This window comes from the organism of the source record quoted next, unplaced genomic scaffold, assembly GCF_019419815.1.
Source record: "Pyrus x bretschneideri cultivar Hongxiangsu unplaced genomic scaffold, Pyrus_bretschneideri_v1 Contig9, whole genome shotgun sequence".
NCBI classification, from domain to species: Eukaryota; Viridiplantae; Streptophyta; class Magnoliopsida; order Rosales; family Rosaceae; genus Pyrus; species Pyrus x bretschneideri.
The window spans coordinates 6,278,175-6,302,846 of NW_025999831.1; the positions used below are offsets into that span (position 1 = coordinate 6,278,175).

At 37.4% G+C, this 24,672-nt stretch overlaps 2 protein-coding genes across 2 annotated transcripts; both read left to right on the plus strand.

Annotated features, from left to right (window-relative positions):
- The first annotated feature begins 4,241 nt into the window (after positions 1-4,241).
- On the plus strand, positions 4,242-7,772 carry LOC103953192 (short integuments 2, mitochondrial). Its single transcript, XM_048576327.1, has 7 exons — positions 4,242-4,724; positions 4,822-4,899; positions 4,977-5,118; positions 5,237-5,307; positions 5,686-5,782; positions 6,216-6,433; positions 7,332-7,772. The coding sequence occupies exons 1-7, from the start codon at positions 4,443-4,445 to the stop codon at positions 7,581-7,583; spliced, it is 1,140 nt and encodes a 379-aa protein (XP_048432284.1). The 5' UTR covers positions 4,242-4,442; the 3' UTR covers positions 7,584-7,772.
- Positions 7,773-10,073: 2,301 nt separating this feature from the next.
- On the plus strand, positions 10,074-15,689 carry LOC103953191 (ABC transporter G family member 15). The gene is made up of 9 exons (XM_009364925.3): positions 10,074-10,449; positions 11,873-11,952; positions 12,150-12,611; positions 12,775-12,900; positions 12,981-13,112; positions 13,753-14,037; positions 14,237-14,509; positions 14,869-14,976; positions 15,152-15,689. Exons 1-9 carry the CDS (start codon positions 10,194-10,196, stop codon positions 15,509-15,511), a joined length of 2,082 nt encoding a protein of 693 aa, XP_009363200.2. The 5' UTR covers positions 10,074-10,193; the 3' UTR covers positions 15,512-15,689.
- Positions 15,690-24,672: the final 8,983 nt, after the last annotated feature.

Here is a 24,672-nt window from a genome sequence, read left to right on the forward strand (position 1 = left end):
AAAACAGAAAGTATGAGTAAGCAATAAAACCAAGCTTCCCAAAACTATTACCATTCTAACAGTAATAACCCCTCACTGTAATTCCCTTATTGTTTTCTATAGGACAATACTACACACACACACACACACACACACACACACACATATATATATATATATCTATATCCACCCATGCTAAAAAATGGCCAAAACCATGGGTATGCCATGTCCATAGACTCTACAATGCATTAACAAGTAGGCCAAATGAACTTAATCAATATAAAATGATACATCAGCTGGAATCACCTTACGCGACCCGTACGACTGTACTCATATCTTATCAATCAATACTAGCATACAAGTCGGGAGTCACCTATAGTGACCTGTACGACTTAATCTATACCTCATCAAACATCCCTGCACATAAGTTGGAACCACCTTTAGTGGTCTGTACGAGAGGACTGGGTGTAAATAAGTACGCTCAAGTGCTACGATCACGTGAAGACTAGGCGAACAATCACGGGTCACCTACGAGTCGGAACCACCTATAGTGGTCTGTACGACAGGTCTGTGCACCTACCTTGAGTCCAAGGTGAGCGTAAGGTGCAGGAGGTGAACATCACGTGAAGGACTGTGCCCTGGCCATAGGCGGGAGCACTAACACCGGGGTGCAGGTATCCATATCACATCAATCAATACTAGCATACAAGTTAGGAGTCACCTCTAATGACCTGTACGACTTAATCTATAGCTCATCAAACATCCTTGCACACGAGTCGGAACCACCTCTAGTGGTCTATATGACAGGACTGTATGTAAATAAGTACGCTCAAGTGCTACGATCACGTAAAGACTGGGCGAATAATCGCGGGTCACCTATGAGTCGGAACCATCTATAGTGGTCTGTACGACAAGCCTGTGCACCTACCTTAAGTCCAAGGTGAGCGTAAGGTGTGAAAGGTGAACATTACATGAAGGACTGTGTCCTGGCCACGGGCGGGAGCACTAACACCGGGGTGCAGGTTTAAGAGCTCTCAATGGATCTCAATATAACATGTACAACTCATGGTAACCAGTACGACAGTATCGGAGTTGCCTAACACATAAATGTAGTCATGCTATAACTCCATCGATTCAACTAATACCATAAACTCACCTGAACTTACCTGGGTGTCCTGCATTCACCTTTGCACTTGAATGCATTCCCAATAATTATGTGCAAGTAATATGCATATGGATATACCATGATGCAATCTAATACTCAACCATGTCGTAGCATTTTCAATTATATACAATACATTGTAAAATGTACAATCAATAACGCCCTACTTCCGAACTACTTATTTTTAGGGATAATTATCCGTGACAAACCCAATTAACACTAATTTAACTAACTAATTCACAAAACTAAAACTTGCCCTTACCAATTTCCTTCGCATTACTCAATTTCCCAAATAAGGCTTTTGTCTCAAATACATTATGGCTGCATCTAACGTCTCGTTAGACTGCCTACGTGCCCTAAACAGGGATCAAGTCATTCGTAGTTCATATTAGTACTTCAAGCATTCACAATAATTATAGGAAGGTAATATACCTAATCAATTTAAAAGTGTCATTGGAACTATCAATAATATGTACGATAAAAGGAAAAGATCCACTCACCTGGAGTCCACGTTATGATTCCTAGCGCACACATCAAGGCGTCTCGAATGATTGGCGCCTGTAAACAATTATCGAATCACATCTCAGAACTCTTATCAATAGAATACGTAATTCACGTAAAACACATCCTCAATGACATCTAAAATATTTCGAGACCCATTGACTACAAGTCAATCGTCGATCAAAGATCAACGGTAGGGTCTACACCCTGTATAACTCGACCAGAAAGATCCGCGTATCAAATTTCCAATCCACAACTCCCAAAGATCCACAATATGTTTCTAGACTAACATATTAAAATTTCATTACAATCCAACGGTCGAATCTTCGCCAATTGCCCAAAACAAGTGGCCGTGAACATTTATTTTACTAACTTACAAATCCAATTCGGGAAGATTCGTACGTCGGATTCCCGATCCATAAATTCCTATGATCTTTAAATATTACGTATTATAATGTATCCAATTTTGGTGACGATCCAATGGTCGGATCGTCGATTCACATTTTTATCAAGTGACGCCTCGTAACGAATTTAGGTTCCAACGATCACCCTACGTCATTCAAATATCAAAACTGAATTCAAGACATTCGACATAACCTAAAAATAGCATTGGCGGCCCACTGGCCACGCGCCGCCGTGGGTGGCGGTCGGCCACCCCGACTCGCCAGAAAATCCAACTATTTCCAAAAATTCTCAAACTTCAAATAAATGAAGATCTCAGTGAGTGGAGAAACTTTCATACCTGCCACGAAGTCCAAAAGTGGACGGAAGATGGTCAATTTTGCCCACAAAGCCGGCGGGTGCCTAAAACTTCCCGGTGTCGATTTGCCTTCTACAGTGGTCCAATGGGGTCAAGGTTGGTTGGGTTTTGTTCCTGGGATGATGGGCTACAAAGCCCAAGTGGTGGCATCGCTCATCGCTTTGCCGATTTGCCGGAAAATTGAAAAGAGTGGCCAGAGCACTGTTGATTTTCGTCGACTTTCGTGGCCTCCAACCGCCATATACCATGGTTAATCAAGGTGGTTCTTGGGTGAGTTTTGTAGAGGGGAATGAGAGCTTCAAGATGGTGGTGGTGGGGTCGAAAAACTCCATCAGAGTTGGCCGGAATCGGCCTTGGAAAATGGGTGGTCACACAGGGTTGGGCACGGGTGCACGGGAAGCTTTCCCATTTTTTTTTTCTTTCTTTTCTGATTGGGTCTCACCCTCTCCCTCTAATTCTAATTGGTTCCTTGACCTTATACTTGATTGGTCCTTCCTATTTGCGTCTAAAATCTGATTGGTCACTTTCCCACAAGGTGGGAATTCAAATAATTTATAACTAAACTTTAAATAACCATTTTCAAACGTCCATAACTATACCGTTATAATTTGGACTCGCAAACGACTTTCGCCTATGCGTTCACACCAACAAGTACTATGAGAATATGTTAAAAGAATAAGTCATATGTCTCTCTAGACGATGGTCGACGTAAGTCAAAATCTTTATCTCTAGGGTATTTTTGTAAATTCACGCTTTTAAAATAAAATAAAAACGTAAAATTTGGAACGGGTTGTCATAAAATTGCCAAAAAATGACCCATTTTCTTAATTTTAGGACTGAAATAGGACAAACCGAATATACACAAAGTATGCACACTCCATGTACAACAATAGGACAGAAATATGATTTTTTTTTTTCTATATCTTGAAATGACCTAATTGCCCTTCCATATAAATGGGTTACCTAGAAATTCCAACTCCCATTTCTGATTTTGTAGAGAAAGAAAAGGACAGAGAGAGAAACATCCAATCCTCTTACACCCATAAATATCTTTCCGGGCTTCAATATTATTGAATACTGACCGAGCTGGGCACGCAACTCCTTTGTGTTGACGTTGGAAGCTAAGCACACGGGCATCCTCCATGAAGGTCTCCAAGGAACAACTATGACCATCCCACCACCACTCCTCCACAGTCTCATCTCTCTCTATATCCTATTATTTGTCATAGCCCTTGTCTTATTGATGCAATGGTTTATTTTTTAGAATTCTGAGTGTCACGACAAAGATCGGAGCTTTCAATTTTTTAATTTAGGATTTTTGTTTTAACTGTGAGAAATTAGGGTTATTGATGCAATATTTGGAGTGTGTATCAGTTTTGTGGCGGACGTGTATCATGTAATTAACGGTGTTGGGAGATATTTAAGGGCCTTGATCTGAATATCTCTTAAAAATTTGTAGTTTACAAATCTTTAACCTGAACCTAGCTTCGAGAAATCATATTAAAAATCATCCATTCCTAGTGACATGCACAAGACATGCACATTATATGCTCACAGATTTGAGTCAACCCAAAAACCCAGAGCTCACAACTCTCTCTTCAAAATTAGAAAAAAAAACACATCACTTTTGAGTTTGTACATTTTATATATAGTTATTTTCTTCATTTTGCTTTTGTGCTTGAAGTGCATGGCCAATTTATCCCATTTCACTCCTAAAATTAAAAAAAAAAAAAATTTGATCATTTTAAGCAATTACCCTTTAATAATTGTCCACATCATCACACGAACCTAACAAGAATCAATTTTTCAAAATATTAAATAATTATTTAAAATCTTCTAAAAGATTAGGACCAATTTAAAATATCCCAGCTTTAAACGGCGATTTAAACCTTATGAACCTTTGGCTTGAACAAACCTAGCTTAAACCCTATGAACCCTCCCTGAAACTCCCACTAAAACCCACCCAGAGTCGGAGACCGTCAACATTTCAGCAAAGCTTCCTCAATTCAGGGCTTGTAGAAACCAGAGAGAGATTTAGAAATGGGGTTAGGGTCAAAAGGGTTGGTTAAGAAGGGGATGATGGGGTTGGGAGAGATGGGTTTCAACACCGGAGGCGGAGCCATCAATTGGTTCCCAGGCCACATGGCTGCTGCCACACGGGCCATCCGCGATCGCCTCAAGCTCGCCGACTTCGTTATCGAGGTCCGCGACGCTCGGATTCCACTGTCCTCTGCCAACCAAGACCTCCAGCCCCAACTCCGCGCCAAACGCTCCCTCATTGTCCTCAACAAGAAGGACCTCGCCAATACAAATATCATGCAAGTAATGTTAACATCAACTCGTTTTTGTTTTTTTTTTTGGTGTTGTTATTATCAAATTGTTGATGAATTTCGTGTTTGTATTGGTTTGATTGTTGTAGAAATGGACTCGGTTTTTCGAATCGTCCAAGCAAGATTGCCTTCCTATAAATGCACATAGCAGGAGTTCTGTTTCCAAGGTATTTTGATTTTTGGTTTGTGATTTTGATCTCTTTTTTGGGTTCTAAATCCTTAAATGTGCACTGGGTTATCGAAGCTTCTCGAGCTGGTGGAGTATAAGCTGAAGGAAGCGATTTCGAGGGAACCTACTCTGCTTGTTATGGTGGTTGGTGTTCCTAATGTTGGGAAATCAGCTCTAATCAATAATATTCATCGGATTGCATCATCTCGCTTTCCCGGTAAGAGGTAGTTGTTGTGAATACTATATTGGTGGTGGAAATGTGTTTAAGTTATTAATCTCCCTGGAGTTCAGGCAATCCACATTGAAGAATGACAGTGGTCGGGTTTCTTTCATAGTTCAGGGGAAGATGAAGCGCGCTACCGTGGGTCCGTTGCCTGGCGTTACTCAGGACATTGCCGGATTCAAGGTGAAGTCCTTTTTGCTCTTGATTTAGTTTTTCATATTCATTCTACATCAAATTGAAAGTGCAGACTAGCCGATGGATAATTTCTCTTTCAGTGTTTCGGAAACAAAAAAACTCTCTTGATCAAAATAAAAACAGTCTAACAATGAATTATACCCACTTCATTCTTATAACAAGTCTCTCGGCCGACTGTACACTTTCCGATATTCTTCATTTTAAACAAAATAATCAAGTGTCTATGTTGTTCTTAATTTTTTGTTTCTTTTGTCTTTTAATGCTTTTATTGTAATTCTTTCTTCTCCTTTTTCCTTTATCTTGTTGATTTAAAATGGAAATTCTCGTCCTGACTCCCTAACTTCTTTTTTAATTTCTTATGTACAGATTGCTCATCAGCCTAGCATATATGTTCTTGACACTCCAGGTGTTTTGGTTCCAAGTATCCCTGACATCGAGACGGGGTTAAAGCTAGCTCTTGCAGGTTTTTCCTTTCTCAAGTTTGTTGGCGATCACCTTAACATTCTCTCTTTTGAAAGTTTCATTTTGCATCTTCGTTTCTGTGTCCATATATAGGCTTAGGTGTATCTTGTAAATTGAATTTGTAATTTGATAGCTTAGTTGTTTTTTACTGTTGGCAAATGGAGAGAGGTTCAAATCTTTGGATAATCTAAGCATAGGATCAAACGCCTATTTATGCAGTTAACATCCATGTTAAATGAAATTCTGATTAGCTAAATATAAGATTTTGAAGGGGGTCCAACTTCCATGTGTTGAAATAAGAATGAAGGAAGGTATCATGTTAATCTTGAATTGGGTTGAATAACTTTGCTCAGAATTTTCTTAGGAACCCGGGGCATGTTGTAGTTTGTTTACTTTTGTCCTCAGTGAACCTTATTAGTCAAGTGAACGTGCAGGATCTATTAAGGACTCAGTGGTAGGAGAGGATCGAATTGCCCAATACTTACTTGCAGTTCTAAATTCACGAGGGACACCTTTTCACTGGAAGAACTCAAATAATAGGAGAATGGAAGGGATTCAATATGAAGCCGAGGGAAAATTTGATTACAGCCTTAAGAACCTTCGACCTAATAGAAGGAAGGTGCCAAATAAGTCCGATGTGCTGTACATTGAGGTAACTAAGATTACTGTGGTCCTGTCTTTCCTTATATACAATGCTTAATGGTGATAATGTCAAACTTAATATGCTTAGTCACTTTATTTGAACACTAACACAAGAACATACTTTCTGAAACATGTATGGATAATTTTTTATTTTTTTTTTTCAATAAGCCTGGGACTAGTTTACTGACTAGGAGAAACCACATTGTAGATTAAGCACTAAAGCAAAGGTGTCTCACATCACATCATGAACGTTTTGCTGTCATTTGTTTAAAAGTAGGTATTATAGGTGCAGGACAATACTCTGTTTGGTAGTTTTACCTGGATTAAAGTGCTGAGGTAAAGGGTTCTCACATTCATGTATGATACAATCTTCACTTGTTGGAGTCGCCACTAATACTAGCTCAATAGAGACTTGTTTTCTTTTGTTTTTTGGTTATGTCATTTGTAATGGTACGGTAAATTCAAGATGCTGTTATTACAAGTTGAAGTTACTTGATGTTTGGTGCGACGCCATTTGTGATTTGCAACTTAGGTTTGGATTTCTTAGTAGAAAGTAGATTTTTTGTTTCCCTGTGTTCTCTGCATTGTAATGCTTCTAATAGATTGGGTAATCATGAATATGGAAAAGAGAAGGGATAACATAGTACACGATGTACTATGGGCCTATGGTTGATATGGTGTCATGGCAAGTAAGGGGCAAGAAAGGTGTCCTTACGAGAAGCTTGGACACTAACCCGCTGATACTCTTACACTCGCCGTTTTAAGTTTTTCTCACATGTGTGGCTCATCAGTTTGCAGCTGATACTTATTAAGTGTAGCTTAGATAAGAATCTCCGGCGTGATCAGCTAATATTTTGTTATGTTTGTATGTCTTTTAAAACTCTAGTACTGTTCATGTTGCTTTTCAGGATATGGTAACTGAAGTGCAACGTGCACTATATTCGACTCTGTCAGAATTCAATGGCAACCCAGAAGATGAGAGCGACTTGGAGATACTTATTGAGCAGCAGTTTGAAGCACTGCAAACGGCCTTAAAGATACCTAATAAGGGGTCTGAAGCGCGTTTGATGGTATCAAAGAAATTTCTTACATTATTTAGGTCAGGCAAGTTGGGTACTTTCATCCTCGATGATGTCCCCGATGATAATCCGCCTTCATGAAACATCTTATTTTACAATGACGGCCCTCATAGTTTTATTTCTCTTTTTTAACTCTTCACAGATACACTTGTACATGTGATCCCTTTTACCCAGAGACTTCTTTCTGCTGTAGTATAACATGTATTATACTGAGTTACCTGTATCAGTGATCTCTCAATTTTATTCTGTTGTATTGACAAGACTTGTTCATGTTTGGTTGGATGGTTTTGGTGCACACTCTAAAGCGCAATTGCAATTGCAATCGCCATGACAATCACCGTCCCACGACCATACCGGCATTGACTCTGCTGGTTAGATGGTTTTTACTGCCTTTTCTTTTCACCTCGAAAATCATTTCCCTTTTCTTTTGACAGCTCTCTTGCAACCCAAGCTGAACATGGGTTCTTGAAACTCAACTTCAAATTGCGGAATTTTTGGTTTTGTGTGCACTGTTGAGAACTTGAGAGTATGAATCTCATGTCGAGGAGGTAAATCATTGCATGAGAGAATGCTTGAATGATCTTACTCGGTTACTCCTCCGGACATGTTTCAATTGGTTTTTCGTTGAATGCTCAGGTCGCAACTTGATTAGCAGTTATGATGTACCCCAAGACATGGGCTCTAGATATGGTGTGGGACTTGAGATCAGAGAGTAGTTGGACTTAATTTATGAGAGACAGACAGGTGATAGATGATGGATGGACCACCTGAAACAAGTAACAGAGCAATTAAGTTAGGATACGGTGTACAGTGCAGGATGGATATATATAATAGGAGGCAGATTCTCTGGATAGGAGGCGGATTCTCTACCTCTCACTTTCTATACACTTTCATTTCTTTTTTATTTATTTATATGATCACGGTTAAGTCAATTTAATATTTTATATTAATTTTTTTTAAAGATAATAAGACAAAAAGTAATAATAATATAAATATTGACGTGGTTTAATCGTGATCGCACAAACATGAAGGGATGAAAGTGTACGGGAAGTGGGAGGATCTGCCTCCAGATATATATATGGGCCCTCTATGCTTTAGTGATGCATGATTGGTAATGCCATATTTGATAGGGCTTCTCCATTTTGCAATTTTTTATTTTTTTAAAAAACGATATTATTTATACTAATAAATAAAATATGTACTTAACCTCATAATAAGCTAGTAATAATATATTTAAATTCATTTTTGGTTAGAATTAAACTTAAAATCTCTCTTTACAAATGCAGCAGAATACCATTAGACATACTACTAAATGACTATCCATTTTGTATTTAAAGCACCCATGTGTTTGTATTTAAAGCGGCCGTGTGTCCTCAATCCCAAGCCCGAAGTCTTCTGTCACCAGTGACAGGGCTATCGTTTTGTATTGAAAGCACCCATGTCCCTCAACCCCAAACCCCAAGTCTTTATGTCACCATAATGGGGGATGATTTGATAGCATTTGTCTTTAGTTTAAAAAAAAATTAGTTTTTGAAAAACTGAAAACTTGTTTCCAAAACTCAAGAAAGTAGTTTTTATTTTTTTAGTTTTCAGATTAATTTTTATTGAAAATGAAAGTAATTATCAAATAAAATTTTTTATTCTTAGTTAAAAAAAAAAAAAAAAAACTAAAAACAAAATAGTTATCAAATAACTTGAAATTGCATATTTACTTTAAAAAAAAAAGGAATTAGAATTAATTTGATTCTTAACTTTCATGTATTTACTAAAATATGCTCATCAAGACCATTCTATTTTATAACTTTCTTTGTTTTTATTATCATATAGAAAAATCGAAAGTAGTATGGGTTCTACCTTAAATTCCGTAATCTCATATTCCCTTTCTTAGTTTCTCTTCCCTAGTTCATGACTATTCTAGCCTTTGCATGTAAATGAAAGAAGTATAATAAGCTTATCAAACCTTGTAATTTCTTGAATGCTCTCCATATTTGTTGCCTATTAATATTATGACAAACCTTAAACCATTTCAGTAAATTAAAGAGATGGATAAGATAAAATTGAAAATGTGCTCTATATATTTACCGTATTACCATACGATCCATACCCATGTTCCATCCTACATAATAAGAGAGAACGTGTCTTGTGCGTAGCTATTGCAAGGCCAGTCTTGCGGGTAGCTGGAGTAGGTGACAACCTGTAATTTTTTTTTTAATTATATTATATTATATTATATATATATATATATATATAAATTAATGCTAGTTGCATGGTTGTTTTCCGAATGCATGAGTTGCTTTTAATATTTTGTTAATTATATCAGTTATGGTTGCCTCTACAAAAAGAAGTTTTTCAAAATCAAAGTTGATCAAATTTGTCAGAAGAAAGATTGAATGGGTTAGTTATTTTATCAATTGAAAAAGAATTGGTTGAACAAGTTATGTAAGCTTAATTAGTGCATCTAAGTTTAAAAACGCAAGACGTGCAATATTTAAATAATATATATATCTTTTTTTTTTAATATGAATTTTTAATGATATTCGATGTAAAAACAGACTTTTTCATATGTTTAAGGAATTCATTTTCACACATCAATAGGGGGATAAAGAACTCTGAACCCCATTTCGAAGGCTCTTATAAATGTAAGCAGGATATTTCTAGAGTTTGCAGTGAGCATTGAGCAGTACTGTAAAAATGGTAGAGGGGTCGAGTGATTATTATGGAGATCAGCGACTGAAAGAGAATAATAATAGTGGATCAGCTGCAGGAGCAGGAAAGTACTTGGTGTGGGAAGATATAACGGCGGCGGCGGCGGCGGCGAACTTGAAAACTGGTGCAATGTCGAGAAAGTTGCTCAATGGGATTAGTGGCTACGCTGAACCTGACCGGATGATGGCACTCATGGGTCCTTCTGGCTCTGGAAAATCAACCTTACTTGATGCCTTGGCTGGTATATATTCATACATCTCTCTCTCTCTCTCTCTCTCTCGATGACAAAATCCGAAAATATTGTTTTGTCGTAAAAAGTGATGTTAGTTGGCTAGGCATGCACATATATGTTATAGAGTCTGACTTCTCTCGTCTTTCCTTTCAAAACAGCCCGTCTTATTGCATACCAAAATGCTTGTTTGAGCTGCTGCTTCAGAGAAAAAAGAGAACTAAGAAATTATTCTACATCAGTCAGTTAGGTTAAACAAAAACAATACTAAACCATGGCCAGTTGTGAATTTCATGAGTAATCTAAAAATCTTTAGTAATCGATGTTTTTGCATGGAATCCAAACTAATGATGTTTCATATTGATATTTCAATTTTATGAATTTCATTTATCAAAGTGAAATATAATACAAACAAACCTTTTTATCAAAATAATTACCAGTTTTTCTAACGTGTGCTATACAAATTAGCTAAGGCAATGTGCTGTCTCCGGACCAAAGTCTGAGTTTTCTTCCTTGTACCTTGAGTTAAACTAAAATATCATTTGAATTTTCCTGACCTGTGATACACGCAAGTTAACTAAGGCAATATGCTCACTTTTACAATCAAGTTTAAATTTTCTTCATTGTAACTCAAATTAGATTGAAATATCACATGAATAAGGTCATTACAAGCCTCTATTTAGTAAGATTTTTCAGTGTTTTCAGAACACAGAGCGGCACACAATTTGTCACAAGGCTCTGTTGGTTGATTTGGTAATGCACCAAATATAGTACATATAACACAAAGCAAAAACCAAATCAATTTTATAATTTTAGAGAGGTTATTATTAATTGAGGTGTCGTTAAAAATATATTATTATTTATTGACGCACACTTAATGAATATTGTACTTCCTAAATAGGATTCTTTGGGTGACAAGGATTTTATGTCTTGCACATATGTACTTGCATATTCACAAATGTGACATCAACTCTAAAAACTAAAGTATTGTTCCAAATAAGTTTGGACAAATATTTTAGTTTATCTTAAACTTTCATATGTGATATTGCATATTTTTGTATTGATTGATAATTATTACTATGTGGAGGCGTGTTTCCTTAAGATGGGATAAGAAAAATTATAATTATTACAATATGAAGTTTATTCTTATACATAACACGTCCCAAGTTGAGATCAAATTTTTTTATGACTTTAAAGAGGTTTTATTGTATCAAACTTCGTGGATCATCCTTGGTGATCCGGTCTCGCCTAATTTGTAAGTACACTAAGCTGATTCAACTTTTTTAATTGGGGGTCGAACTCAACTTTTAAGCCGGGTCAGGTCTGCTCTTAATCCTTGCAGATAATTAATTATATGCCCAGAAGTTTGAACGGATTGCAATATTCTCTAAAAAATTTCTCATATGCCTGTGATATTTCCCTTGGATACCATCAGGGAGGCTTCCGGCAAATGTCAAAGTGTCTGGGGATGTAGTACTGAATGGGAACAAAATAAGCAGAAACTGCACAGATATTGTAAGTGTAACATTATGTTGACTTAATAAATTGTTTTAGTCGTCTACGAGAGGTCAACTTAGGACATCTTCCAACAAAATAGAGACTGACTTTCACTAGATCAAATGAACACACGACCTGCACATTTTGTTCTTATAATTATATGAATTAAACAACCAATAATGTGTGTTAACTTTATCGTGCATGCAATATTTCAGTCATATGTAACTCAAGAAGATGTTTTCCTGGGATCACTTACAGTCAGAGAAACCCTAACATATTCAGCTCATATAAGGCTCCCGTGTAAAATGAATAAAGAGGAGAAGAATAAGGTGGTAGAAAACACTATCACAAAAATGGGGCTTCAAAATTGCGCCGGAAGCAACATCGGAAATTGGCATTTGAGAGGCTTAAGTAATGGAGAAAAGAGGAGACTCAGCATATGTATTGAAATACTTACACAACCTCATGTATTGTTGCTTGATGAACCCACCAGTGGCCTTGACAGCAGTTCTTCTTTCTTTGTAATATGGGCTTTGAGAAACATTGCTTGTGACGGAAGAATAGTCATTTGCTCTATTCACCAACCTAGTATCGATGTCTTCAATCTCTTCAATGATCTGCTCCTCTTAGCGGGAGGTGAAACTGTTTATTTTGGAGAAGCAGAGATGGCCGTAAAGGTAAAAAATATTGGTTATTTTGGAGAACCAAAATATGGTCTTATTCTGAAGCCTATTGTTTCCTTCGTAAGATATTGATCGACATTTGCATGATTTGGTGAACAAATTTCTTGGCTCTAGAATTCTTGCTTGCTAATGTTCTTACAATATTCTTATATTTCAGTTCTTTACTGATGCCGGATTTCCTTGTCCAACACGAAAAAATCCTCCAGACCACTTCCTTCGATGCATTAGTTCAGACTTTGACAAAGTTCTAGCAGCTCTTATGCTATCTCAAAGAATCAATTGTGTATGTGCACCCTTTTTTTCTTTTTCTTTAAAGAGGTTTAATTATTGTAAGTTAAGATTTTTTTGTTATTTTCTTGGCAGGCATCTACAGACTCCTTAATTTCCCAAAAGAACTTGACAACAGATGAGATCAAAGGAAAGCTAATCAATGCGTACAAGTCGTCTGCATTTTCAACAGACGCAAGAAAAAGGATCCGAGAAATCTTGCTCACTGTATGCATGCACTTAACTCTAACTAATTAGAAGAATAGCAGCCCTGCTCAGAAAATATATAGAAGTTAATTACTGGACTACTGTAGGAACGTGCAGTTTTTTGTTGTTGTGTGAATCGATGAACTGATTTTAGGAGTGTTTTCATGTTTTAATCTGAGTAAAACTCATGCTTATATTGCCGAGTTATTTGTTTAAGCGTAATTAGGATTATTAGGTCTCATAAGGCTTAGTGAGTGACAAGTGTCTTAATCTCATCGAAGTATAGGATCGATGGCTGAGATTAGAACTTGAATTGTATCACTCTCTCTCCCTCTCTAACGATTATATTTTGTCATGTACTGAGCTCACAAGTCAGCACGTTGGTTCAATGAAATTAGATTGCAGTCACATTCTCTGTGATCTTTAAATTCTCTCTCTCTTCTTCGAATTTCTTTGAACATTTCTGAGTAGTTTCATCATTCCTTTCTTCATCATTCTTATATAAACATCATCAGAATCTGAATTTAACATTTCTTATACCTGGTATTACTATCACGTGCAATCATTTCTCTTCTTAGTCATAAGCGAAAAAACGTAGATTGCACCTATTCACTCATACTTACTAATTCCTGACCATGTCTAACCACTCTTAACATTGCAGGAAAGACCTGCAGAACCATCAAACAAGGGAAGTAGTGCCAAATGGTGGAAGCAGCTATGCACATTGATCAGTCGATCTTCAATAAACATGTCTAGAGATATTGGGTACTACTGGTTAAGGAGTGTGTTCTACATACTAATTGCAGTGAGTGCTGGCTCTTTCTTCTTCCACATTGGAACAAACAATCAAGCAATTGTGGCAAGAGGAAAGTGTGACGGTTTCATATATGGCCTCATGATTTGCCTGTCTATTGGAGGCATACCCTTTGTTATTGAAGAATTAAAGGTAGTGACTGATGAATTCTTATCGAAACTAGTAAAAGTTGTGACATGTTTTCTTGCCAGACGAATTTGTCATATGTTAATTAGACTGAATTTGGAATGTTAATAATGTGAGTTCTACTGTCCGACGACATAAATCTAGTAAGAGAGCATTACTCAGTAAAAGTTTATCCCGTCCTTTTAAAATTCTTGTGCATGCGCAGGTATTTAGACAGGAAAGACTTGGTGGGCATTACGGGGAAGCTTTGTTTGTGCTTTCCAACTTCCTCTCCTCGCTCCCCTTCGTGGTTGCCATGGCTTTCTCTTCTGGAACAATACTATACAACATGGTCAAATTTCACTCAGGATTCTCCCATTACTTGTATTTTTGCATCAATCTTTTCTGCTGCATTACTGTCACGGAAGGAACGGCATTGATTGTGGCTGCAGTGGTTCCAAACCTCTTGATGGGCATTGGAGCTGCAGCTGGCATAACTGTAAGCCATACCTCAATTCTCCCAGTCATAAAATCATAACAACTTCTAGATAATGCTAGAGAAATCACATTTTACGGACATGCAATACTAAAGATATTAAGGGGTTTTTTGAAATGAGTCTAAAGTAACTAAAAATTGGACCTATTTAAAAAGTCAAAAGTTACTAAAAATTAGACCTATTTCAAAAAGTAGTCTATAAAATTGGACCTATTTCAAATTTTCCCAGATATTTTAATTACTTTCTCTTGGATCGGATATTCCTATCCGAGTTGCACTCCTACTGGTACTGCACAATGTGATCCCTTTAGTACTATTCCATTGTAACTTGTACAACCATCTAATATGTTTTGTAAACATAGGTATTTATGATGATGCCATCTCTTCTTTTCCGGAGGCTGGTTGACCTTCCAAAAATCTTTTGGCGATACCCAATGTCATACCTCAGCTACGCAGCATGGTCAATACAGGTACGAAGTATTAAATTTTTCAGAAATGCCACGGTTGGTCGTGCACGTGAATGATTCCTAACAGTTCATGCATGTACATCCCGCATCCCATTAACGATCTGAAACCGCTCACGGGTGCATGGGCAACTAAACTTAACAAAATCCTAAATCTTTTCCAAATGCATCTTAATTACAGGGTCAGTATAAGAATGACATGATTGGGCTGGAATTTGACCCTCTGGTGGCTGGAGATCCAAAGTTGAAAGGTGAGGATGTACTCCTTCACTTGTATGGGATAAGCCCTGATGTTTCCAAATGGTGGGACTTGGCCGCTTTGGCATGCTTGTTACTTTGTGTACGGATCATCTTTTACTTGGTGCTCAAGTACAAAGAAAGAGCCTCATTGTGTATACAGAGACTTTATTCCAAAGCAACATTCCAACACCATCCCAAAAGAGATTCATTGAAGAAGGAGCAATTTGTCTCCAATTCCAAGAGACACCGAACCCTAAATTCGTTATCTTCTCAAGAGGGTCTTGGATCACCACTTCCATAGTTTGATTGTGTCGTTTTATTTTGGATAGTGGCTTTCAACCCTGTTTCTCTTTTTTTTTACTCATTCTCTTGTTTCAATCTCTTGATTCTCCTTTAATTTACTCAACTCAAGATTCAAATGACAACAAAATGTAAGGAGTATGAGGAGTAAAAAAAAGTGCAAGAATCACTTCTCTTTCTTTTGTTTGCTTTTGTTTATTATGTGAACATCAAAATGACGATATCATGAAATAAGACGACAAATATTTGCCAAAGGAACATTTTTGCATTGAAATTTTGAAAGATGGAGTTCGGGGGAGTTTATACTTTTGTATATCGGTAAGAAAGAAAATGTAGACGATGCTAAACCCTACTAAGCTTACAAAATGGTGGAAATACAAGATCGGAAAATCAAATTCCGTAACGAAGCATTGGCAACTCTGCATGTATGGTAATCTGCAAAGTCGTTGATCAATACATGATACAATAGTGTGTAAAATGAAGCCATCAGTGAACTAGCATGTTTGGGAAGAACAAAATTGAACCACAAAATGAGGATATCAGGTAAACAAGAATCTTGAATCTTCTCATTTCTTTGCTCGAATAAATTGTCTATACTCGCTCTTCATCATTTTAACTCCCGATACAGTTCTACAAACAAGCATAGCAAAATTAGCGCCATGAAGATCCAACAACCTTGTAGATGTAAGTTATATGTCGCGAATAGATCACAGAAAAGTGAAAATTTTCCCAATATGTTATCTGTGAAGTTAGGAAATAATGGAGAGCATAATATAAAAGAAAAGGAATTAGTCCTGGTTAGTTTATCGATTTTATGATCATATAGAAAAGAAAAGAAAAGTAATATCTGTTGAGAATCGTGATATGTGATGAGCATGGCAGCAGGTTCATTGCTGCTTAAGCGATATAAAAGATTGGGTTGTAGATGATGCACAATGTTTGTCACCGTATTTTCGGGTTAAATTTTACTAGGGTAAAGGGATATATGATCAAAATGTTCACCTGCAATTGGGAACTACGTATGCAATCGAATTCTGTACCTATTTCGGTATCTTCATCTAAATTTGCATTTAAATCTGCGTTTATTTCGATACCGGCTTGAAAATTAGCATCAATACACACACACACACACACACACACACACACACACATATACACACATATATTGAATAATTTTTTTGTAGAGACGGATTAGGCGAGATTAGCTCTTCATTAACTGTCGTGTGCGAAGCATCAACCCTCTCCCGAAGGAATATATATACATATATATATATATGTATGTATTTATGTATGTGTGTGTACGTATTAGTTTTTTCCTTCTTGACAAACACGCAACGGCATAATGTAGTGTAATTAGGATGAGGCTGACAAGCTGTTGGAATTAGCAATTTGTATATTTGTATGTTACATCATAAGGTTTTGTAGCAGGGAAATGTTGGGATATCACATTTTTGTATCACATTGGTTATCATATTGTAAAACCTTCTATTCTGTGTGAATGGTTTTCATTAAGGAAAAGAGAAAAAGGTACAATAGACTTATACAGAAACATGGATCAATCAAGATCTTGAAATTAATGCCTAGACAAGCTATTTCGTGAGTTAGACTCATATATGAATGAAAAGCAATCAAAGATAACTGTACAGTAACCAAGGAGATGGACTCCTTAAATCAAGAGACAGACAGACTTGCTTTACCCAACACATATGATGTGACAAATGATGTGTACTTGAAACGTTAATTAGTAAATTCATCACATTGGCTAATGATTGTATGAATCACTTGTCACATCACGTTGTACACCAATTATAATTTCTTTCCTCGTATTTACTAGGTTTTTTTTTTCCAAACTATTATTTACTATGTTTTTTATTCCTTTTCTGCTTATTTATTGTTCATATTTATTCCTGTACTTCGATCTTTATAAATAAATCCTGCATCCAATTTGTAAGTATGAATTACGTTTTAGTATGATGTAGTTTTTCCACGTTATGTAATTATCTTAACATTTTGTAGCATTTTTCTTTGTCTTGGTTAATAAGATATAAGAGTTTAAAATTAGTTTTTTCTTCTTTTCCTGTTTTTGGATTTGTTGACAACGGAAAGCTCCTAGAAACTATTGTTTGTCCCTTTAAGAAAAATAATGGTGTAGCTACCCTTTTGGCTATGTTTTCCTTGAAGATTATTGTTTGTTGTTTTAAAAAGCTAACTCAGCCTCAAACCGCTCAGAAGAAATTAACAAAACATATTCTAACAGAACTGGTTTAGATACGTATTGCTTAAAAGTCAACATGTATACCAAGTGAATTCTATATGTTTTTTCTTTGGAGGTATATCAATATCCACGTAAAGTTAGACAATTTTTTTTTTAACCCATATAATCTTATTATACACCCAATTTACTATATGCACGCATATTAGTTTTTTTAAGCTATCAGTATCTATTTGAATTCAAATTTACTATCTAAACTACCTCAAAAACCCAATTTAATATATATGTAAATTTATCTTTGCACCCATCTAAAAGAATCCAAGATCAATATTTTCTCTCCTTTCAACTGACTTGTTGTCTTTCCTTTCAAATTTTCATGATTTATAAGAATTGGTAAGAATTAATTTATCATTTGAGTTTATAGGAGAATGGCAAAAGGACGTTGCCAACACCAAAACACTTTGTTAGACAAATAAGGAATATGGTTGGAGTCCTTGTGTAATTGTAGTCCTAATTGTAGTTGTATTCCTAATTTGTAGGGATTTTTCCTTGCTATGCAAGGCATGTAATTGTATATAATATCATTCACGTATCAATAACAAATATGCTTTTTAGCCTACATACCTTTTTCTTACATGGTATACAGAGCAAGTTTAAAACCCTAGCCCTATTTTTCCTCTTTTTTTTCGGCAGCTTTCTCTGCCGTTCCCATGGCTGATTCTTCTTCTCCCGATGGTGCTTTTTCCCTTCATCATTCAGACCACCCGAATCTTGTCCTTGTATCCAAGAAGTTGAATGGTGATAACTACACTTCCTAGGCCTGTGGCATGCAGCTTTCCTTGAGTGCCAAGAATAAACTTGGTTTCATCACTAGCGATGTCCAAGAGCCTTCTTCCTCCGATGATCCTGATGCTCACGCGGCTTGGCGTCGTTGCAATGACATGATTCTCTCTTGGCTTCTTCATTCTTTGGAACCTGACCTTCAAGAATCTGTGCTTTTTTCCACCTCTGTCAAGGATGTGTGGGACGATCTTCGCGAATGCTTCTCTCAGAGTAACGCTCCTCGTATCTTCCAACTCAACTGGGAGCTTGCTACAATTTCTCAAGGTTCTTCTTCTGTCTCAGCCTATTTTACTTGCCTGAAAGCTCTCTGGGATGAGCTTGCTTCTTATAATGATGGCTGCACGTGCTCTTGCAACACCAAGCATGACCGTCAACAACTCATGCAATTTTTAATGGGCCTCAACGAATCTTTTGCTGCCGTTCGTGACCAGATCCTTTTGATGAATCCCTTTCCCACTGTTCATCAAGCCTGTTCCTCGGTGTCTCAAGCTGAAAAACAGCGATCCCTGGGCGTCATTCACTCTGTCTATCAACCTGCCGCCATGGCTGTTCGTGGCTCGTCTTGTCCCTCCTCTGCTCGCCCTCCCCTCCACTGCACCTACTACAATTTTGATTATCATACCTGAGACACCTGCTATAAACTTCATGGCTGTCCCGTTGGCCATCCCCTTCATGGCCAACCGTGGCGACCACCGCGCCGTGCAGCTGCTTCCAGTTCTGGTTCTTCCGGCAGCCATGCGCCTTCCAGTCCTCCCCGTACGCCACGACCTTCTGCTTCCCGACCCAATAATTACACCCAGGCCCATCACGTGCAAGGCATCCAGGCCCGCACCTCCACTTCTTCTCCAGCAACTGATAGGAGCATTTTTATGCGACTTAATTGGCTTGTTCTCATGCATTTATGTTGTTTTTCCTTAGTTAGTTTAGTGTTTAAAGTCATTTTCGTGTAATTTCAGGTTTTAGTGTCAAAGTATGCAAAAAGAAGCAATTTGGAGCATTCTAGAGCATTTTTGGGCCAAGATTGGATAGTGCAAGCATGGAGGCATGAGGATGAACGAATTTGAAGGCTTGAATTCAGTTAGGGAGCTGCAAGGGGGCCTAAAAACCTTATTTCTAGAAGGCTTTATCTATTCACACATGGTGCCTAATTTCTGTATTGGAAGAACAAGCCGTCCTAGCTTGTCTCCTAGCCGTCCTAGCTTGTCACTAGCCGTCCTACCTTGTCTCCTAGCCGTCCTAGCTTGTCACTAGCCGTCCTAGCTTGTCACTAGCCGTCCTAGCTTGTCTCCTAGCCGTCCTAGCTTGTCTCCTAGCCGTCCTAGCTTGTCACAAGCCGTCCTAGCTTGTCTCTTAGCCGTCCTAGCTTGTCACAAGCTCATATCTGATTACCCTAGGGTTTTAAGTGCTTATATATACTCATATTAACCCCTAGATCAGATCACCACCTCTCATACACATTCATTCACACCAGAAATTCATTCCCTCTCTCTAACACAGCCATACTTCACCATTCTTCATATTTTCTGCCCAAAAACACTCCTTGCCTTCCCCTACATCCATCCCTACCCTAAACACATCATTCTACATCATCCATAACCCCCAAAACTCACCAAAACCCCTTGTGCCGCAGCAACTAGAGGAGAAGAGGCTTAAACGTTCATACAATTCAAGATTGAGTTGTTGGAATTTTTAGGTGTACTTCGATTCTTGTTTTCAATGATTACTTTGTTATTACTCTCTAAGTTTGTTGTAATCATGAGTGGCTAAACCCCCTTGGTTAGGGGGGAATTCGAAACCATGTACATGCTTGCAATATGATTTGATTACATTCAGTTGTTATTTCATAAGTTGTGGATTCAATTCGTTCATCTATTTGATTGATAACTTATTTGTGTATGTTGATTGAGAGTGCACGCTTAGTTTTCATGCATGAATATGATGCTAGATTATGAGGGAGTTTCACCTAATAGTTACAATCTTATAATCACAAGTAGTGAAGGTCGCTTGAAAACGATCGCGTTGAATGAATTCTTAGCATAAGTTTCATGCAATTCATAGTAACGAATGCTTCGTCAATGCTTATGTTTTTCATAGAACTTAATGATTCTTGCTTGTATCTCTATTATGCAATTCATGTAGGGAACTTGTAGGGAATGTTTTGGGTTGTCGTATGCAATCATCCAACTTAATAACTTGTGGAAAAACTGAGGGTTAATTAGTGCAATTCACGGTTAATTTGGGGCGTTGAGTATTTATAATTTATTGGAAGAACAACTGAAAATCGTTTTGTTTGCAAGTGTGACATGTGTGGAGAAGAACCTCCTAACTAGCCTTTTATCCATCCTTTTTATCCAAAAACATTCTACAATCTGTTTAGTTTAAAGTTTCTGTTTTATGTTAAATTTTCGTCCAAAACAAATCCCCCTTTAATTTGAAGTCTTAGATTAGTTAGAAAGTGTTTTGATTTGTGTTTCTAAGTATTTTGATTCAAGTTTTCATCCAATTTCGTCCAAATTAGTGTAGGTGCTCAAAACTGCCCAGAAAGTGGTTTTTAGGCAGTTTTGAGTCTTCTAGTTGCTGTTTTGGGTTTTAGGTTTGTTTAAGTGTTTTAACTTTTAGTTTTGCATTCTTTGAGTCGAGTTTAGTGTTTTAAACTTTGTTTTTGAGTTTTTAAGTCAGTTTCCAAGTGTTTAGCAATCCCTCCTAATCCCCGGTCTAGAACGATCCCTACTTACATCTTTACTACAATTTGACAAAAAGAGGGTTTAATTTGTGTGCTTATCTATTTCGCATCAGCAACCCACCAAGTGCACGGGGCCCAGCCCACTTTGCATAACTTGCAGCTTGCCATACCTGATCTCTCTGTCGAGCAGCACTCTCGTGTTCTAGCTGCTCTACGTGACAACGTCGACCCTCCTCAGGCCAATGCCGTGTTCAATACTGATTTTGCCCAAGGTTTGTTACCTGTCACCTCTCGTCATGGTCAATGGATTCTTGACAGCGGTGCTACGGATCATATTACTTCTTCCGCTTCATGTTTGGTTAATACTTCTCCTTCACATTTGCCACCTGTTTCTTTGCCTAGTGGTGCCTCCGTGATAGGAGCATATTCATGCGACTTAAATGGCTTGTTCTCGTGCATTTACGTTATGTTTCTTTAGTTATTTTAGTACTTTAAGCTATTTTCGTGTGTTTGTAGGTCCAAAGGGCTAAAGGAGCAAAAAGATGCATTTTGGAGACTTTTGGAGCACTTTTGGGCTAAGGATGGATAGCCTATGCTTGGAGCCAAAGTGTTGGACGAAATTGAAGACCTAATTGAAGACCAAAGTGTTGGAACCTTGTTCCCTTTAGTTTTAGGACATTTAAACCTTTCCTATATCCTTAGCCGTGCATAACATTCCAACATTCCACTCCTTCATTTCAGCCACACTCCCACATATCATTACTTATCATCACCACTTATCACTTATCATAATCACATATCATTACTTATCATCACCACTTATCACTTATCATAAATCATTACTTATCATCACAACTTATCACTTATCATAATCACCCATAATCATTCACTTATCATCACCACTTATCACTTATCATAATCACCCATAATCATTCACATAAATCAGCCACATGCATTCACTCTTCATAATTCAACCTAGCTGTCATGTTTCCCCTTTCATCATTCCCTCACATTCTTTAATTCAGCCAACACATGCTTACACATGCATTTTCAGCACCAAAGAATCATTGCACATGCATTTCCAACCCACATGCATCATTTAATCAATCAAACATGCAGCCACATTCACTTTACCTAGTTGTCATGTTCCCTCTCCCATCCATTTTCAGATTTCCACCAACCAATCTAGTTGTCATTACACATGCATTCCCTTCTTTAATCATTCCTAGCTGCCATTCACATGTTCTTCCATCCCTTCTCTCCCTATAAAACCATGCATTGCATTCATTCAATTCATCTCATTCTTCCATACACATTTCAGTCACAAACACCAACCATTCCCTTGTGCCATGCTCTCTCCCTAATAATCTAAACACCACACCAAAAATCATCCCATTGTCGTGGCCTCCTCCTTCCATTTTCACCACTCCCCAAACCATTCACACCATCAAACTATCCATTAGACCTTGTGCTACAACGAAGAGGAAGATAAGAGGGCCTAAACGTTCATACAATTCAAGTGAGTTGGTGGAATGTTTAGGCGTTTCTTTGATTTCAATGTTTAATTTCAATACTCTTTGTTTTGTACGAATGAGGAATGGAAGAGAAGAGGGCCTAAACGTTCATACAATTCAAGTTTGAGTTGTTGGAATGTTTAGGTGTTTCTTTGATTCTCTTTGTTTTGTATCATGAGGAACTAAACCCCCCCTTGGCTAGGGGGGGATTCGAAATATATGTTTATGCTTGCGTTTTGATTTGATTACTTCTAATTGCATTTCATAAATCGTGGATTCAATTTGTTTAACTGTTTGATTGATAACTTATTTATGTATGTTTATTGAGAGTGCACGCTTAATTTTCATGCATGAATATGACGCTAGAATATAAGTGAGTTTCACCTAATAGTTACGAACTTATATTCACAAGTAGTGGAGGTTGCTTATAAACAATCGCGTTAAACGAATTCTTGGCATAAGTTTCATGCAATCATAGTAACGAATGCCTCGTCAACACTTATAATTTTCATAGAGCGTAATGATTCTTGCTTGTATCTCTATTATGCAATCATGTAGGGGACTTGTGGGAAATGTTTTGGGTTGTCGTATGCAATCATCCAATTCAATAACGTTAGGAAGATTTGAAGGTTAATTTAAGCGGACCTAATTAACCCGGGGTGATGAGTTTCATAATTTATTGAAATGCAATTGGAAATCTTTTTATTATGCAAGTGTAACATGTGTGGAGATGAACCCCTTGGCTAGCATCCGTTCATTCCATTTCATCAATTTCATATTTACATTCTGTCTAGTTTATTAACTTGTTTCGTTATTTCAATTTTCCTCCAAAACAAATCCCCCTTTAATTTGAAGTCTTAGATTAGTTAGAAAGTGTTTTGATTTGTGTTTCTAAGTATTTTGATTCAAGTTTTCATCCAATTTCGTCCAAATTAGTGTAGGTGCTCAAAACTGCCCAGAAAGTGGTTTTTAGGCAGTTTTGAGTCTTCTAGTTGCTGTTTTGGGTTTTAGGTTTGTTTAAGTGTTTTAACTTTTAGTTTTGCATTCTTTGAGTCTAGTTTAGTGTTAAAGTGTCTTAATTTGTGTTTTAAAGTGTTTTGAATCAACCTTTAATCTTAAATTCGTCCAAATTTGTGTTTAAGGTCAGAAACTGCCTAGTTAGTGTTTTTAGGCAATTTTGAGTCTTTTGAACCTGTTTTGAGTCCTTTGAGTCTTTGTGAACGTTTTTAACTTTGTTTTTATGTTTTTGAGTCAATTTAGAGGTTTTAGTCAGCCCTCCTAATCCCCGGTCTAGAACGATCCCTACTTGCATCCTTACTACAATTTGACAACAAGAGGGTTAATTTGTGTGCGTATAATTCTCGCATCACTTCGCTCCCATTACTTTTACCGGCACTCTTCATTTAACTTAATCGGTTACTTTGAAGGATGTTTTATGTGTCCCTAATTTCAAAGTGGACCTTTTATCGGTTGGTAAACTTACAGATGGATTATCGTGTTCCATAACATTTTTTCCTTCTTGGTGTGTTTTGCAGGACTTGGTTTCGAAGGCGATGATTGGTGTGGGTAACTGACGTGGCGATCTGTATTACCTTGTGGCCCTTGCCTCTTCTATCCCCACCCGTCAACCTCTCTGCAACATCATTACCATCCCCTCCTCCCTCTGGCATAGGCGCCTTGGTCACCCCTCCTCCACTCGTTTGCAAGCTTTAGCATCTAGCTTTCTTAATTGTTCTTTTGATTCTAGTCATATTTGTGATGTTTGTCCTTTGGCGAAACAAACTCGTCAACCTTTTCTTTTAAGTTCCATTTCATCAACTTTCCCTTTTGCTTTAATTCATTGTGATATTTGGGGCCCGAATCGTCAATCTTCTCTTTCTGGTGCTCATTATTTTTTAACCATTGTGGAT